We start from the raw sequence: 17773 nt of genomic DNA, 5'->3' as shown, positions 1-17773 counted from the left end.
CACCGCAGGCTCCACAACCGCCGTAGCTTAAATGGAGCCGCGCCGTCTTCCTTCCACCCTGGATCGGCTTCTGTCCTCCAGGACCGTGTGGGGAAGACCTCTCCTCCAGGAGAGCGTATCCGGAACAAGCTCTTACAAGAGCTAAGTGATTAAGAGCTCAGGGGAATATGCAGCGCATAGCAATCCCCAGTGTGATATAGCAGTTCCCTCCAATAACGAGACAAGGCTACGTATTGAGGGTCAGAAGAGGTCTCTGGACTGGAACACCCAGCCTGCTTTTTATTAGGATAAGGTACACACAGGACACTCCCAGGGGGAGGATGAAATTAACCAATAACAGCATAGTACAGCCCACAGGTTCTCTCCCCTCAGATAAACAGTTAAACCAATTATTACATACAATAAAAATACAGTTTTCACATACACACTGTAACTTTAAAACCATACATTCAATTTCAATAAAAATTGCATATTCAGACTCAGCATACATCAAACATAAACACTTTCAAAAATCAGCCAAATCCCTCCAGTGGATCAAAAGTTAGCTGGAAGTCCTTTATGACTGACCGCAAGCACAATTTCCTGCCCAAAACAGTTCCATAGATTTGGGCTGTGCGGTCGGTCAATTTCATGCGGAAAAACTACTAAGTCCCATTTCGAACGGGACTTAGTCTCTGGAGCTGCAAGTTCCGTATGGGAGAAGGTAAGGGTCAGCGGTGTTCGGCAAAATGTGTAGCCGATTTTAGTTCCACAGAATCTTTAGCATACACCGCTGACCGCATTCGAATGACTAAAATGGCCGCCGCCACGTGTTCGGCTGCCGAATGGCGGCCACCCAGCGCTCGGCAATTAACCTGTAGTAACCTCACAGCCTGGGAGGTAAATTGCCTGCACACTTTAGCTTCTGGGTGGTCCGCCTGTGTGGTACTTGGTTCAGTAAGCCCTATTTACTGAACCAAGTGGGAGAAAGCCAGGGGCAAGTTATTTTACAGGTCTGGGGACATAGTCTTAAAGGGGTATTGTTCAGCAAAGTCACAATATGTCCCCAGACGGTTCTTAAAGGGCCATACACACCCAATAAATGTTAATAAGTTTTCAGGGGCACAATCTTCCAGGGGCCATAGTCATGAGGCAGGAGGCTGGCAAACATGCTTCTCCACAATCCAGGGAAGCAGGGCAATTTCTCATTTAAAGGGCCAGTTACAAATAGCGATTTGTAACATCTGTATATATCCAGTAGGTGAACCTCTTCCTTCTGTAGAGCGAAGCAGGATCAGGAACAAGAGCTCTTACAAGAGCTCAGTAGCTAAGGGAGTATGCAGAGCATAGCAATCCCCGTAGTGATTATAGCGGTTTCCTACAAACACGAGTCGAGGCTGTGAGTTAGAGGGTCAAGTAGTTCTCTTTAATTGGCACCAAAGGGCTTTCTTTTATGCAGGTTTTACACATACAGTACCGCCCACAGGGTTTTGTAGAACAATCAATAAAATATTACAGAAAAACACTCCCATTCATTCCCACAAAATCAACCCCTCTGCCTGTGATATAATTACTGTACACAATGGGTTAATGTAATTATCACAGGCAGGAAAATATACTTTTTACACATATACTGTAACTTTAAAACTATACATCCAATCTTCATAATCACATATTCGAACTCAGCATACTTCAAATATAAACACTCTAAAAATCATACAAATCCCTCCAGTAGACATTTAGTTAGACGAAAGTCCTTTATGACCGACCGCAAGCACATTTTCCTGCCCAAAACAGTTCCATAGATTTTGGCTGTGCGGTCGGTCAATTTCACACTGAAAAAATGACTAAGTCCTATTCGCATGCACAAACGGGACTTAGTTTCTGTGGCTGAAAACTAAGTGGAGGAGAAGGTAAGGGTCAGCGGTGTTCGGCTAAATGTGTAGCCGATTTCAGTTCCATGAATTTGGCTGCACACACCGCTGACCGCGTTCACCTGAACAAAGATGGTTGGTAATTTACCTACAGCGGGCTCCCAGCCTGGGAGGTAAATTGACGGCACCCTTCCACTTCTGGGTGGTCTGCCTGTGTGGTACTTGGTTCAGTAACCCTTATTTACTGAACCAAGTAGGAAAAGGGCACAAACAAAGTATTTTAGGGGACTGGGGACACAGTCTTAAAGTGGCATTGTTCCAAAAAGTTTTAATGTGTCCCCAGACGGTCCTTAAAGGGCCATAAACACTAGGTCCATAGACATGGGGCAAAAGGCTGGCAATGAGGCATCTCCATAATACAGGGAAGCAGGGCAATTTGTCGCATAAAATAAGTTACAAAAGGCATTTTGTAACAAGGCCCTTGTGCCTCTGTATGCTAAGACTGTCTGAGTCAGGCAATACTTGCAGCATCGCCAGTGTGGACCATGATAACCCCCACCGTTTGAAGGAGAGGAAGATCTCAAGGAAGCTTCACGGCTGAGCGAATTGAGAACCTGTCAAGGGATTGCTTGTTTCCCTCGCCCGGAACTTGGAAAGCCCCAGTAGTGTAAAGACTCAGTGATTATTTGATAATAAACGCTGTCACCACACTGTGTGCAGGTTCCTAAGGATGTTGCCTCTGCAGGTAGGTTATAGGTGGCAAGTAAGTATAAAAGTTTTTCTGTAGAATTTCGAGAAAGTCAGAGTAGCCCATCTGCTGTGCAACCACTCAGCATGGCCGTCACCTCCACCCTATGACAGATTTTTTTTTATATTTACTTGTATATTTCTTGTTTCTTTTAAAATACATATTTTCAAAGTGAGAGAAAATGCTTATATCAATACCAAAAAAAGAATAAAAATAAGAGAAAAAAAACACACACAAAGTTAAAAGTATTGTGTTGCATGAATATATAGATATTAAAAGACGAACCTAGCGAGTATTGGGCTTATTTTCGTTATTTATTTTAATTTATAATAATAATGACAAAGTATTTAACCAGGCAAGGTACATTCAGATTGCTCTGGTTTTCAAGTATGTCCTGGGGATGTTACTTTTGCCCCACAACCACGGTTGTTATATATATTTATATATAAGGAGTTTTGCCATTTAAGGGAGCCAAACAATTCTGTTCTTCTTACTAATATTTATATTACTACCATTTACGATTACCATTTAAGATTTATCAAAGTGGAACATCCCCCCAAAAAGTGGCACAAATATCTAAATGTGGGACAATCACCATGAAAACCAATTAGCAGGCATATTCGTTAGCTTGTCCGTTTACACGTTGCAGAACATGGCATTCTAATAAATCTTCCCCTACATATTTTGCTAGCATTCTTTCAAACACATATAGTACACACAAATATATATATCTAGTACTGCTCAAAAATAACCACCATTATTGTACATAGGTTCAGGGACAGCCTTAGGCCTTTAGAAGCCCCTCGATGGTTACATAGAATTTGTGCATAGGGGAGTAGTGTTTGTATAGGGGCTTTATTACATTAATAATTGTTAATATGTATATATAATCCCCACTTCCCTGTTGTTACCTTGTATGGATGATGGCATGCCAATCTCTATGGTGGTTCAGTGTGCTGGGAATCTGGTCTGTCCCTCCACCTCTGTGTGTGATATTTGTAGGGTTGATTCAATTAAGTCCTTGGTGTCTAGTAGTTGGGGAAGCAGGGACTCATTCCTGCTTCTTCCTTAGTGAGCAGCAGTAACAGCAGCTAATAGAGGCCGCATTTGGCTCCACCACACTGCTGATTTGGCCCACCCTATTAAGTTCCCACCCTATTAAGTTCCCACCCTATTAAGTTCCCACCCTATTAAGTTCCCACCCTATTAAGTTCCCACCCTATTAAGTTCCCACCCTATTAAGTTCCCACCCTATTAAGTTCCCACCCTATTAAGTTCCCACCCTATTAAGTTCCCACCCTATTAAGTTCCCACCCTATTAAGTTCCCACCCTATTAAGTTCCGCTCCACCTCCCTTACTAGTTGCGGCCGGTTTTGATGTTATCGGCCCCTGCATGTGTGAGCTGCTTCAGCTGCCCAAAGCCCAAGTTGTAAAGGTGCCCTGTGCGGTCGCACAGCTCGCACACCCATGAAGCTAGCCCCGCAAGGGCTATAGCTAAACACAGTCTATTTTCTTTACTAATTGGACTCTATCATTTATTGCACATATGAGTAATATATATATAGTGCACAATCTTCAGACATATTAAGATGCTTTTTATGTTAATGCACATCACCCCAGACTCTACATAATCTGTACATATAACCCCCTCTGCCCCAAAACACAAAATGTGATCATATTTCTACTTTAAAAAGCTCTCAGCATGGCAAACAATTTGGCATTGTAGGACAGCTGGCTAAAACATTTCTCAAATTCAAAAAGGTTTCTCTTGAATGTGAATTCTATGATGTCGCATTAGATGAGATTTTCTTTTAAAGCATTTCCCACATTCAGAACACGAGAAAGGCTTCTCTCCAGTGTGAGTACTTTGATGCCTAACAAGGCTTGCATTATGGCTGAAATATTTCCCACATTCATCACACGAGAATGGTTTCTCTCCAGTGTGAGTTCTCTGATGCCTAACAAGGCTTTCATAATAGCTAAAAGCTTTCCCACATTCAGAACAAAAGAATGGTTTCTCTCCTGTATGAGTTCTAAGATGTTTAACAAGGTTAGAATTGCACGTAAAACATTTCCCACATTCTGAACACGAGAATACAGTGTGACTTCTTTGATGTCTAACAAGGTTAGAATTGCATGTAAAACATTTCCCACATTCGGAGCATGAGAATATGGTGTGGGTTCTCTGATGTCTAATAAAGTTTGCATGCCAAGTAAAACATTCCCCACACTCCAAGCAGGAGAATACTGTGTGGGTTCTCTGATGTTTAACAAGGTTTGACTGACATTTAAAACATTTCCCACATTCAGAACATGAGAAAGGTTTTCCTCTTGTGTGAGTTTTCTGATGTGTAACAAGATTTGAGCTTTGGCTGAACTGTTTCCCACATTCAGGACATGAAAAAGGTTTCTCTCCAGTGTGAGTTCTCTGGTGCTGAACTAAATATGATTTTGTGGTAAAATATTTCCCACATTCAGAACATGAGAAAGGTTTCTCTCTTGTGTGAGTACTCTGATGCCTAACAAGACACTTGTACCAGCTAAAAAGTTTCCCACATTCAGAACACGAGAAAGACTTCTCTCCTGTGTGAGTTCTTATATGTTTAACAAGATAGGAACGCTGGCTGAACCGTTTCCCACATTCAGAACACGAGAAAGGTTTCTCGCCTGTGTGAGATCTATGATGCTGAATAAGATGTGATTTTGTGGTAAAGCATTTCCCACATTCAGAGCAAAAAAACGGTTTCTCTCCTGTGTGAGTTCGATGATGTTGAACAAGCTTTGATTTTGTGGTAAAACATTTCCCACATTCAGAGCAAGGGAAACGTTTCTCTCTACTGTGAGTTCTCTGGTGCTTTACAAGTTCATTTTTTCTGGTAAAACATGTATCATGGTCAGAAGAGTTCCCTTCACAAGTGGCAGAGTCACCCATAATTTGAGTAGAGGAATAGTCTGTTTGTTGATCTTCTGTGAGTGAACAGATGTTAGTTTTTAAAATGTTTACATCTTCACATGATTCACATTTTTCAGTCTTATCTCTCTCCCCATTAATATGATAAGATGAATATTCTACATGTGGATGTTCTGTGGGTGCAGAAATGTTTGTGAGATTTCCTTCACACGAGGCTGGTTCCTCTTTAATATGAATAGACTGATATTCTGTCTGTGGATGTTCTGGTGTATAAATGTCAGTGAGATTTCCTTTTTCACATGAGGCTGGTTCCTCCTTAATATGAGTACGTGGATATTGTGTCTGTGGATGTTCTGTGGGTGCAGAAATGTTTGTGAGATTTCCTTCTTCACATGAGGCTGGTTCCTCCTTAATATGAGAAGATGAATATTTTGTCTGTGGATGTTCTGTGTGTTTACAAAGATCTGTGAGATTGTCTTCTTCACACAAGGCTAGTTCTTCCTTAATATGAGTAGATGGGTATTCTGTCTGTGGATGTTCTGTGGGTTTAGAAATATCTGTGATATTGTCTTCTTCACACGAGGCTGGTTCCTTCTTAATATGAGTAGATGGATATTCTGTCTGTGGATGTTCTGTGGGTTTAGAAATGTCAGTAAGATTGTCTTCTCCACACGAGGCTGGTTCCTCCTTAATATGAGTAGATGGATATTGTGTCTGTGGATGTTCTGTGGGTGTACAAATGTAGATGACTGTGAGTTTTTTTTCTCTAGTCTGTATATTAGTGTTTGTTAAATCTCCTTCTTTATGTGAAGCCACAATGTTAATTTTATTTGGAAAATGATTGTTTAGTTCATAGTCTGACATTTTTTCTCCCTGCTAATCGTTGAACGTATTAAATTCTTTGTTATCTTGAATAAACCTGGAAAGAAACACACAAAGATTTAATTTAAAGTATCAGAGGCATTGATATTGCTCTATATACAACTATGGATAAAGAAAGCAATTCCACCTTCTATGTGCTGTGCCTCGTTATATATAATAAGTTGTGATTTTGAGGTTTGTATTTTAAAATATACCTAACATGTATACTTCTTCTTCCACTAAACTATAGGCCACATGAAAGATATTTTAGGTTAATAATTGTCTTCCCCACCCCTTTATAAATATGTAATTATGTTACTATAAGTTCCTGAATGTTTTCTGATATGATTTTAAAGTAAATATATTCTATATCTCACAGGGTGAACTACATACTCACTATTAATACTAAGCGCTCCACTGTATGCTCTATATATTACTTGATTGCTATATACTCTATATATTACATGATTGCTATTTACTCTATATATTACAAGGATGCTATATGCTCTATATATGACATGACTGCTATATGCTCTATATATGACATGACTGCTATATACTCTATGTATTACATGATTGCTATTTACTCTATATATTACATGATTGCTATATGCTCTATATATTACAAGGATGCTATATGCTCTATATATTACAAGGATGCTATATGCTCTATATATTACAAGGATGCTATATGCTCTATATATGACATGACTGCTATATACTCTATATATTACATGATTGCTATTTACTCTATATATTACATGATTGCTATTTACTCTATATATTACAAGGATGCTATATGCTCTATATATTACAAGGATGCTATTATATACTCTATGTAGCGGAACGCAGTAAGCCTGTCCTGCAAAATGCCTGTGTGACTGTAATTGTTATATTTTTACCTATGTTGAAATTGCTATTCGCCTATGTAATATGTGAATTGTATGTCATTCGGTAGTTTCCATCCGTACTATATACTTCTGGAAACTACCGAACGGAGAGACCACCCCGGAGAGAAGTGTGCCAGCAATTAAGGTTCACATTCTCTCCAAGCCGCAAGTTAACCGGCTCATTAACAGTGTGTCTGGGTGGCCGCCATTCGGCATGCGTACACGTGGCGGCGGCCATCTTACGCATGAAAATCTCAGCGGTGTTTTGTCGTCGAGTGTCTGGAACTCAAATCGGACACTCAAACAACCAAACACCGCTGAGACCTCCAGAGCTCCGTAACTGCCGAACGGAGAGAGTTAACGAATCCCCATTCGGTAGTTACAAAGTACCGAATGAGGGAATCACTATCTAGGGGAATTAAAGTATGGATGGCAGTTATAAATGTCTGTTTTAACTGCCGAACGCAGACCGACCGCAGGGCCCATTCTCATGGAACCCTTTTCGGATACCAACTCGTGTGCGGTCGGTCAAACTTCACCTTCCTGTAACTGCCGAACCACTGGTCCGATCTGGGTGAATTTTGGATATTATATTCACCCAGATCAGGGCTACCTAGCGGTACCCTAATATTAAGGATATGTGATGGTTTAGGGGTACATCCAAGTTTGGGGTAAAGTACTGTACAAGTTAAGGGGATTATGACGCTCTCTGAGGGGAGGAGATGTGTGGGAGGTAACAAGCACTGCATTGGTTACTGTCATAATTACTGTAGTTCCCTCCCTTGCATGGGAGCAGGCTTTATAAGAAACCTTGGAATAAACAATTGTCAGTTCTACTCCTGAAACTGTGTGTCGTCCAGTTATTGGGAGTGCTGTGGGGATATTTCTGTAACTTTTTACCTGCTGGAAACTCTGCTGTGGATTTACTAATGACTTGTTCCTGAGCCTTCCTTGGATCTAAAGTGGAGAATAGCTGCGAGAAATCAGCTCTCCGCTACATTGGTTGGCAGCGCTGGGATCCAGACTCACAGAGGAACAAGGATTAATGGAGATTGACCTTTCTACGCTAAAGAGAACCACATTGAAAGACCTTCTGGAAGCGAAAGGTGTTTCTGCCAGCAGCAAATCCAAAGCAACGCTTATCACCGAAGTAATGGCAGAGTACAGAGCAGAAGAGGTCCAGGCCACGGAACAAAGACCTGAAACAGAACAGGAGGAGTTCCAAAGGCACTTACAATTCAGACTGGCCTTTTATGGGGAAAACCCACCAACAGAGATCATCTCTAAAACAATGACAGAGGTGCAGGAGTTTGTGATGAGAAATAGGAGACCACAAACACCGGAAAGAAGTGCAGCAGGAGCTGTGACACAAGAGGGTAAGCCCAAAATTCCCTATCAAGCTTTTAAAACGTATGTGGAAGCAGAGGAGGATATAGATGCCTTCCTCCAAGACTTTGAGAGACTGTGTACGCTGCATAACATACCAAGGGAAGAGTGGGTACCCATATTAGCAGGACGGCTGTCAGGAAGGGCAGCTGAAGCTTACCGCACTGTGCCTGATATTGAAATTAGGAACTATAACCGGGTAAAAGAAATTATCCTGGCCCGGTATGCAATAACAGCAGAGGCATACCGGAGGCGCTTCAGGGAATTGAAAAAGGCGGACAAAGATTCGCACGCAGAGTGGGCTTGCCGACTAGAAAGGGCAGCTCTTGGGTGGATGCAGTCCAGTAAAGCGCGGTCCATGGAGGACTTGTTACAAATGCTGCTGTTGGAGCAGTTTTATGAGGGGATATCCTCAGAACTACAGGAATGGGTGAGGGATCGCAACCCCACCACCCTCACCGAGGCTGCCAAAAAGGCAGATGATTTTATGGACGCTCGCAGACAGACCAAGGCAGTGAGTACCAAACCTGCCATGCGGCCACTAGGGGGGAATTCCTTCTCTCCTAACCCTCAACCCCCACCAAGACAACTCCCTCCACCAGCACCAGCAGCAGCACAGCAGAGATACCGCACACCTGCTTCTGTGCAATGCCACCGATGCCAGAAGTGGGGACATTTCCAACGAGAGTGTCCACAGTCTAGAGACCGCAACACCTGGATCCGACCAGGGCCTCCACCACCACCACCGAGAGCAGCCGCGCATCACTACCAAGATGAGGTACCACTTCCCTACAGCTCTGCCGTTCCAGTTACGACTGTGGAACAATGGGAAGTGCTGCATGAGGCCAATCCCTTACAAGCACAGGCGGATAATCGACAGCACCATAGGCAGACCGTATATCTCGAAGGGAAGCCTATGCAGGGGCTCAGAGACTCGGGAGCCACCATCACCCTGGTGCAAAGTCATTTGGTTTCGGACAAAGCCAAACTGAATAAGACTGTGGCTGTCAGGGTTGCAGGGGGAGCCGTGTATCGGCTAGACACAGCCCGGGTACATTTGCATTGGGGTGCGGGGTTTGGGAATGTGGAAGTGGGACTAATGCCGCAATTACCTGCTGAGGTGGTCCTAGGGAATGATCTGGGCAAACTCACCTCCGCCTTTGAACCACAAACTACTGAGGAAGCACACCCAGTAGTCACCAGGCAACAGGCCCGCACCCAACACAACAACAACGCACTGCCGGAGGTCCAGGTAAGAGATTCCTCCCCTTCCCTAGACTGTATGCCGTGGGCCCCTCCTGACGAGTTTGTAGCCGAGGTGATCACTGACCCTACCTTACAAGTATATCGAGACAAGGTCACCTCTATCCAACCTGGGGCGGAGGGGGAAAGATTTGTATGGGACAGGCAGTTATTATACCGGGAAACAAGTAAAGAGATAGCTGGGTCAGAACCCATAACTGCAAGACAGCTCGTGGTACCGCAGAGGTACCGAACCGAATTACTCCGGATAGCGCACGATATTCCGCTATCCGGACATTTGGGGGTCAGCCGTACCAGATATCGGCTGACCCAAAGTTTCTTCTGGCCAGGGATTAGCCAGGAGGTGCGCAGGTATTGTAACACCTGCGATACGTGCCAGAGGGTAGGAAAGAGGGGGGATAAGCGTAAGGCAAAGCTGCACCCCCTACCCATAATTGAGGAACCCTTTCATAGGGTTGCAGTAGACATTGTAGGCCCCTTCCGGAAGCCTAGCCCATCAGGCAAACGGTACATTTTGACCGTAGTGGACTACGCCACTCGCTACCCCGAGGCGGTAGCCTTAACTAATATCCATGCAGAGACGGTGGCTGAGGCGCTGATGCAGATTTTCTCCCGGATGGGGTTACCCAGGGAGATCATCTCGGATCAGGGCACTCAGTTCACGGCAGAGGTCACCCAACAGCTCTGGAAGTTCTGTAAGATTAAGCCCATCATTAGTGCCCCGTACCACCCCCAGACTAATGGGCTCTGCGAACGGTTCAATGGCACCTTAAAACAGATGCTCCGAACCTTCGCAGAGACCCACCGAGACTGGGAAAAATTCCTGCCGCACTTACTGTTTGCTTACAGGGAGGTGCCGCAAGAATCTACGGGATTTTCTCCCTTTGAACTGCTATTCGGGAGGAGAGTAAGGGGACCCCTGGACTTGATTAGAGAACACTGGGAGGGAGACCGTAGCGCTGACGGCACCCCTATTGTACCATATGTGTTGGCCCTCCGAGATCGCCTGGAAGCTCTCACAAAGACGGTAAAGGAAAACCTACAGGCCGCTCAGACGCGTCAGCGCACCTGGTACGATAGAGGCGCCAGGGACCGTAGCTTTCAGGTCGGACAGAAAGTTTTAATTTTAAAACCTGTCCGACACGATAAGCTACAGGCCGCCTGGCAAGGCCCTTATAAGGTGGTAGAGCAACGGTGTGACACCACGTATATAATTGGCCACTGCGCAGGGAATGGGGGGCGACGCATGATCCATGTGAACATGCTGAAGCCTTACCAAGAGCGATCAGAGGAGGTGACAGCTATCTGAGCCCCCACCTCTGAAGAAGGCGACAGCCTACCCCTCCCCGATCTGTTAGAGGACGGACAGATGGCTGGGGATTTAGGAGCAGTTGTACTGGGGGATCGGTTAAGCCCACAGGAGCGTATCGAGGTACAACAACTACTGCAAGAAAAGCAGGAGACCTTTTCTAATGTACCTGGATACACCCCTCTGGCTACCCACCGAGTAGAAACCCCTGGCCAACTTCCCATGCGCCAGACTCCGTACCGCATCCCTGAAGCGGTACGGGAGAATATGCGCAAGGAAATTGAAGAGATGATTCAGTTAGGAGTCATTGAGCCCTCCGATAGCCCCTGGGCCTCTCCAGTAGTCCTCGTACCAAAGCGGGACGGCACGACCCGTTTTTGCGTGGACTACAGGAGATTGAATGAGAAAACCGTATCCGACGCATACCCGATGCCTAGGATAGATGAGTTACTAGACCGGATGGCCAGGGGTCAATACCTTACCACTATTGATTTGTGTAAAGGGTATTGGCAGATTCCCTTGGCCCCGGACGCCATCCCTAAGTCCGCCTTTGTCACCCCATTCGGCTTGTACCAATTTAAGGTCATGCCGTTTGGGATGAAAAACGCGCCGGCTACCTTCCAACGGATGGTGGACCGCCTCCTAGATGGGTTCCAAGACTATACCTGCGCGTATCTCGATGATATTGCCATATTTAGCGATACCTGGCAGGAACACTTGGCCCATATAGGAGCGGTTCTAGACAGGATCAGGGAAGCTGGCTTGACCTTAAAACCAGCGAAATGTAGCATTGGGATGGCTGAGGTACAGTACCTGGGCCACAGAGTGGGCTGTGGTAAACAAAAACCGGAACCAGCCAAAGTAGAGGCAGTAGCACAGTGGCCTACCCCGAAAACTAAAACCCAGGTATTAGCCTTCCTAGGGACAGCAGGGTATTACCGGAAGTTTGTGCCCAATTATAGTGCCCTGGCCAAACCCCTCACTGACCTGACACGTAAAAACCTTCCCCGCCAAGTAACCTGGACCCCGGAGTGTGAGCAGGCATTCCAACACTTGAAAGATGCACTTGTTAATGCCCCTGTCTTGGCCGCTCCCAATCCAACTAAACGTTTTCTTGTTCACACCGACGCTTCTATGTTTGGATTGGGGGCAGTACTGAGCCAAGTCGGGGCCGATGGCGGAGAACACCCCGTGGCTTACATCAGTCGCAAACTTTTACCTCGGGAAGTAAGCTACGCCGCCATCGAGAAGGAATGCCTGGCTGTGGTGTGGGCCTTGAAGAAATTACAACCCTATTTGTATGGACAGGCTTTTTCTTTGCTCACGGATCACAACCCGTTGGTCTGGCTGAACCGGGTGGCTGGGGACAATGCCAGGCTGCTGCGCTGGAGTTTGGCGCTGCAGCCCTTTGACTTTAACATTCAATACCGCCCGGGTAAGCAAAATGGGAACGCCGACGGGTTGTCACGACAAACTGATCTGGAGAAATAATCCGTGAGCACCCCGGTCATCCCCAAGCCGATCCGTGTGGGATCAGACTGTGTATGCCGGCTTGTGGGCAAGGGGGAGCAGTGTAGCGGAACGCAGTAAGCCTGTCCTGCAAAATGCCTGTGTGACTGTAATTGTTATATTTTTACCTATGTTGAAATTGCTATTCGCCTATGTAATATGTGAATTGTATGTCATTCGGTAGTTTCCATCCGTACTATATACTTCTGGAAACTACCGAACGGAGAGACCACCCCGGAGAGAAGTGTGCCAGCAATTAAGGTTCACATTCTCTCCAAGCCGCAAGTTAACCGGCTCATTAACAGTGTGTCTGGGTGGCCGCCATTCGGCATGCGTACACGTGGCGGCGGCCATCTTACGCATGAAAATCTCAGCGGTGTTTTGTCGTCGAGTGTCTGGAACTCAAATCGGACACTCAAACAACCAAACACCGCTGAGACCTCCAGAGCTCCGTAACTGCCGAACGGAGAGAGTTAACGAATCCCCATTCGGTAGTTACAAAGTACCGAATGAGGGAATCACTATCTAGGGGAATTAAAGTATGGATGGCAGTTATAAATGTCTGTTTTAACTGCCGAACGGAGACCGACCGCAGGGCCCATTCTCATGGAACCCTTTTCGGATACCAACTCGTGTGCGGTCGGTCAAACTTCACCTTCCTGTAACTGCCGAACCACTGGTCCGATCTGGGTGAATTTTGGATATTATATTCACCCAGATCAGGGCTACCTAGCGGTACCCTAATATTAAGGATATGTGATGGTTTAGGGGTACATCCAAGTTTGGGGTAAAGTACTGTACAAGTTAAGGGGATTATGACTCACTCTGAGGGGAGGAGATGTGTGGGAGGTAACAAGCACTGCATTGGTTACTGTCATAATTACTGTAGTTCCCTCCCTTGCATGGGAGCAGGCTTTATAAGAAACCTTGGAATAAACGATTGTCAGTTCTACTCCTGAAACTGTGTGTCGTCCAGTTATTGGGAGTGCTGTGGGGATATTGCTGTAACTTTTTACCTGCTGGAAACTCTGCTGTGGATTTACTAATGACCTGTTCCTGAGCCTTCCTTGGATCTAAAGTGGAGAATAGCTGCGAGAAATCAGCTCTCCGCTACACTCTATATATTACATGATTGCTATTTACTCTATATATTACAAGGATGCTATTATATACTCTATATAGTACATGATTGCTATATATTACACGAATGCTGTATACTCTATATTACATGAATGCTGTATACTATATAGATCACATGAATGCTATATACAGTAAATCCACTCATTACTCGCTCTTACCATTCAGATTCTATTAATTAAAGCTGTTTTGTCCAATGACAGTTTCTGTCCACATGGAACAAACACCGGAAGCAGCTACTCCTTCCTCCTCCAGGTCTGCGAAATCATCACTTCCGAGTTTTGCGTTCCAGCTGAGTTCCGAGTTTTTGCGTTCCAGCTGAGTTCCGGGTTTTGCGTTCCAGCTGAGTTCCGGGTTTTTGCGTTCCAGCTGAGTTCCGGGTTTTTGCGTTCCAGCTGAGTTCCGGGTTTTGCGTTCCAGCTGAGTTCCGAGTTTTTGCGTTCCAGCTGAGTTCCGAGTTTTTGCGTTCCAGCTGAGTTCCGGGTTTTGCGTTCCAGCTGAGTTCCGGGTTTTGCGTTCCACTTGCTGGCTGTCTCTGAGGGTTTGTTTGGAGAGCTGAGGATCCAGCTTTCTGTATTCTAGTTCAATTCATTGTCCTGGGTAGTAAAGCATGGGCGGGTAGGATGGGAGTTATAGTCCTTCTACTCATTATTGGGCACTTTGAAACTGAATGATGGGAGTTATAGTCCTTCTACTCATTATTGGGCACTTTGAAACTGAATGATGGGAGTTATAGTCCTTCTACTAATTATTGGGCACTTTGAAACTGAATGATGGGTGTTATAGTCCTTCTACTCATTATTGGACACTTTGAAACTGAATGATGGGAGTTATAGTCCTTCTACTCATTATTGGGCACTTTGAAACTGAATGATGGGAGTTATAGTCCTTCTACTAATTATTGGGCACTTTGAAACTGAATGATGGGAGTTATAGTCCTTCTACTCATTATTGGACACTTTGAAACTGAATGATGGGAGTTATAGTCCTTCTACTCATTATTGGGCACTTTGAAACTGAATGATGGGAGTTATAGTCCTTCTACTCATTATTGGGCACTTTGAAACTGAATGATGGGAGTTATAGTCCTTCTACTCATTATTGGGCACTTTGAAACTGAATGATGGGAGTCATAGTCCTTCTACTCATTATTGGGCACTTTGAAACTGAATGATGGGAGTTATAGTCCTTCCACTCATTATTGGGCACTTTGAAACTGAATGATGGGAGTTATAGTCCTTCCACTCCTTATTGGGCACTTTGAAACTGAATGATGGGAGTTATAGTCCTTCTACTCATTATTGGACACTTTGAAACTGAATGATGGGAGTTATAGTCCTTCTACTCATTATTGGGCACTTTGAAACTGAATGATGGGAGTTAGTCCTACTCATTAAGGGCCAAACCTCCCAGGGACCATAATCACATGGCAAGAGGCTGGCAAGCAGTCATCTCCAGGCACAAGTGGCGGGGCTGGTTCCGCCACATTTCTCCCCTTTACCCACCAGACTAACAGCGTATCTGACCTCCTGCCGGTCAGTGCTCTGGTTAGTCCAGCAACCCACCCACAAAACAGAATCCGCAGTATAACCCACCCACAAAAATTGGATACTACACCTGGAGTAGTGGGTCGCTTGTCCAGGTCCAGGAGCTCCACCTCGGCTCTGGGGGGTACTAGCGCTCCGGATCGTTGGGTTGCTGAGTGGGCAGAGACCAGCAGTACTCTGCCCTGTTGCCAGCGCTACCACGGGAGTAGCCTGGTTGGAGCCCAGTTGAGGGAATGGAGTAGTAGGCTCCTCACTCTCGACCTGGTACTGCTGCTGGATGGAAAGACAGGCTGTCTTCCCTTTGGATGAACATCCCTGCTGCCGGGGGACAGGACCGACCGTCCCTAGCCCCTGTGAGGCATATGCAGAGACCACGGTCCCATCTGCACTGGTGTGGGGCTTATCATCTCCCCTTGGTGGGCTAGGCTGCCGCTGGGGAGAGGGGGTGACAAGCTTTTTTCTCTTTTCTCTTCTGCTGGGGTCTCTGCCAACTCACGTGCTCGTTCTGCTTTGACCTGCAGGTACTCTTCCACGCTGCACCGGGGGGTTGGGTCCAAAGAAAGCCAGCTGCGATCTCGGCTCTCTGTCAAACTCCTCCTGAATGTAGCTGGGTGCCATGCTTGCTCTGCTGAAGTTACTTCTTTTGTAGATAAAAGTGGAAATATAAATATATTAATTTAGACTGGTATTTTGTTAATATATTTATATTTGTATTTCCACTTTTATTTTGTCCAAATAAAGTATATACTTGTATGTAAATCCAGTCTTTCCCAGTCCTACTTCCTTCATCTTGCTGCTGCTACCTATGGGTCCTCTATATCCCTAGGTGGGGATTGTTCCACCTGAAGCTGTTCACACTAGAGCAGGTCTATTGCTCTAGTATATGTAAGTAGGATTGATACCGGAGAAACTGACGGAAGCGAAGCACAGAGAGATGGACACAGGTTTCTTCAGGAAGGAAGAGATTCTTTATTGGATCACCGATCGGGACTCAGAGGGACTAACGTCACCAAAATACAGCAAGTTCTGAGCCCCGGACAATAGTGCAGGCTCCTTATATAGGCACATAACTCCTCCCATATTAAGCTCCACCCGCACATTCTCTTAACCAATCAACACAAATAAGAATTAACTTCCTGTTTGACCGCATGGCTTGTCCAGCACAATGGAGGAGGGGAATACTATATCCTGTATTCTTGCACATGCTCCGTACACTACTGATCGTATCTTGCCTCGTGCAACCAACTGATCGATACGTCAGCATATGCACGTACACATGCCACGTGGTAATCTCGGCCTACTAAATTTATTTTTACCGAGATTCCACCACATTCCCCCCTTTGATGCCTCTTGATATTTCAGAATTACTTGAGGCATCACTTAACCTTAGTTTGCATACACCGCAAGTTACCTTGAACCAGACCAGACTTATCTTATGATGTGAATCTTCAACACTCATCTTCCTGCATTGGTTCTCCCTGATCTAGAGCCTCATATTTATAAATTGCCATTATCTGTGCAGCAGCCTTCCTCTCTGCTATATTTTCTATCAGGCTTTGCACAGACCTAACTACTAAGGGTATAAGACACGGCAGGAGTAGACACAACATTAAAATCAGTAGGACTCCACCTACCACTGCCTTAAGCCCTCCAAACCACTCATACCAGCTACCAAACCAACTACTTGGATTGTACCCTTTCCATACCTGAGTAGGCACATGCGCTAGTTTAACCATATGGCTAGTAAGCTCAGCTATTGCTTGCCCTTCGTCATCTATTTGAAGACAGCAATTGCTCAGGTTAAACTTCCCACATACACCTCCCTCTACTGCCAAAAGGTAATCCAAGGCTAATCTATTCTGGTAGACTGCTGTCCTCATCCTGGTATTATGCTTCGCTAGAAGATTGAGCGCTTGTGATGTCTCGTTAGTGATAATCTCAACCACCGCCTGTAATCTTATAATACGGTTGAGCATATAAATAGGGGTTCTATAACCAAAGGTACCATCTTCTGCCCACGTGGCTGGCCCATAATAATCGATAATACGCTGGGGAGGCCATTCATTATCTTCCCAGGCGCCTATCTCTATGGGTCCCCTTTTCTTCCTATGATTCACATCATACACTTTAACACCTAAAGTCTCACCTGTTTCAATAGGTAACAAGAAGAAGGATGGTTTGAGCATACCCAACACACATGCCCCTTCCCAGTCCTGTGGCAACTCCGAATAGGCTTTCTTACCACAGATCCAGTACAAATTTGCTGGGGCTTTCCAGGTAGATGTGATGGATAGATCAAACCACACATCCTTTAAATTGGCGTATCTAGCAAACGGGTTAGATGGTTCTGAGACATTT

General features: G+C 45.2%; 1 protein-coding gene across 1 annotated transcript; it reads right to left on the bottom strand.

Moving 5' to 3' along the window:
- Positions 1-4174: 4174 nt before the first annotated feature.
- Positions 4175-14113, bottom strand: LOC134575184 (oocyte zinc finger protein XlCOF6-like). The gene is made up of 2 exons (XM_063434416.1): positions 14030-14113; positions 4175-6432 (listed from the first exon to the last, which is right to left on the bottom strand). The coding sequence occupies exon 2, from the start codon at positions 6375-6377 to the stop codon at positions 4356-4358; it is 2022 nt and encodes a 673-aa protein (XP_063290486.1). The 5' UTR covers positions 6378-6432; positions 14030-14113; the 3' UTR covers positions 4175-4355.
- Positions 14114-17773: the final 3660 nt, after the last annotated feature.

Source organism: Pelobates fuscus, chromosome 10 (assembly GCF_036172605.1).
Source record: "Pelobates fuscus isolate aPelFus1 chromosome 10, aPelFus1.pri, whole genome shotgun sequence".
In the NCBI taxonomy this organism is placed as follows: Eukaryota; Metazoa; Chordata; class Amphibia; order Anura; family Pelobatidae; genus Pelobates; species Pelobates fuscus.
The sequence above is the reverse complement of the archived record's forward strand: the minus strand, read 5'-3'. Positions and strand labels throughout refer to the sequence as shown.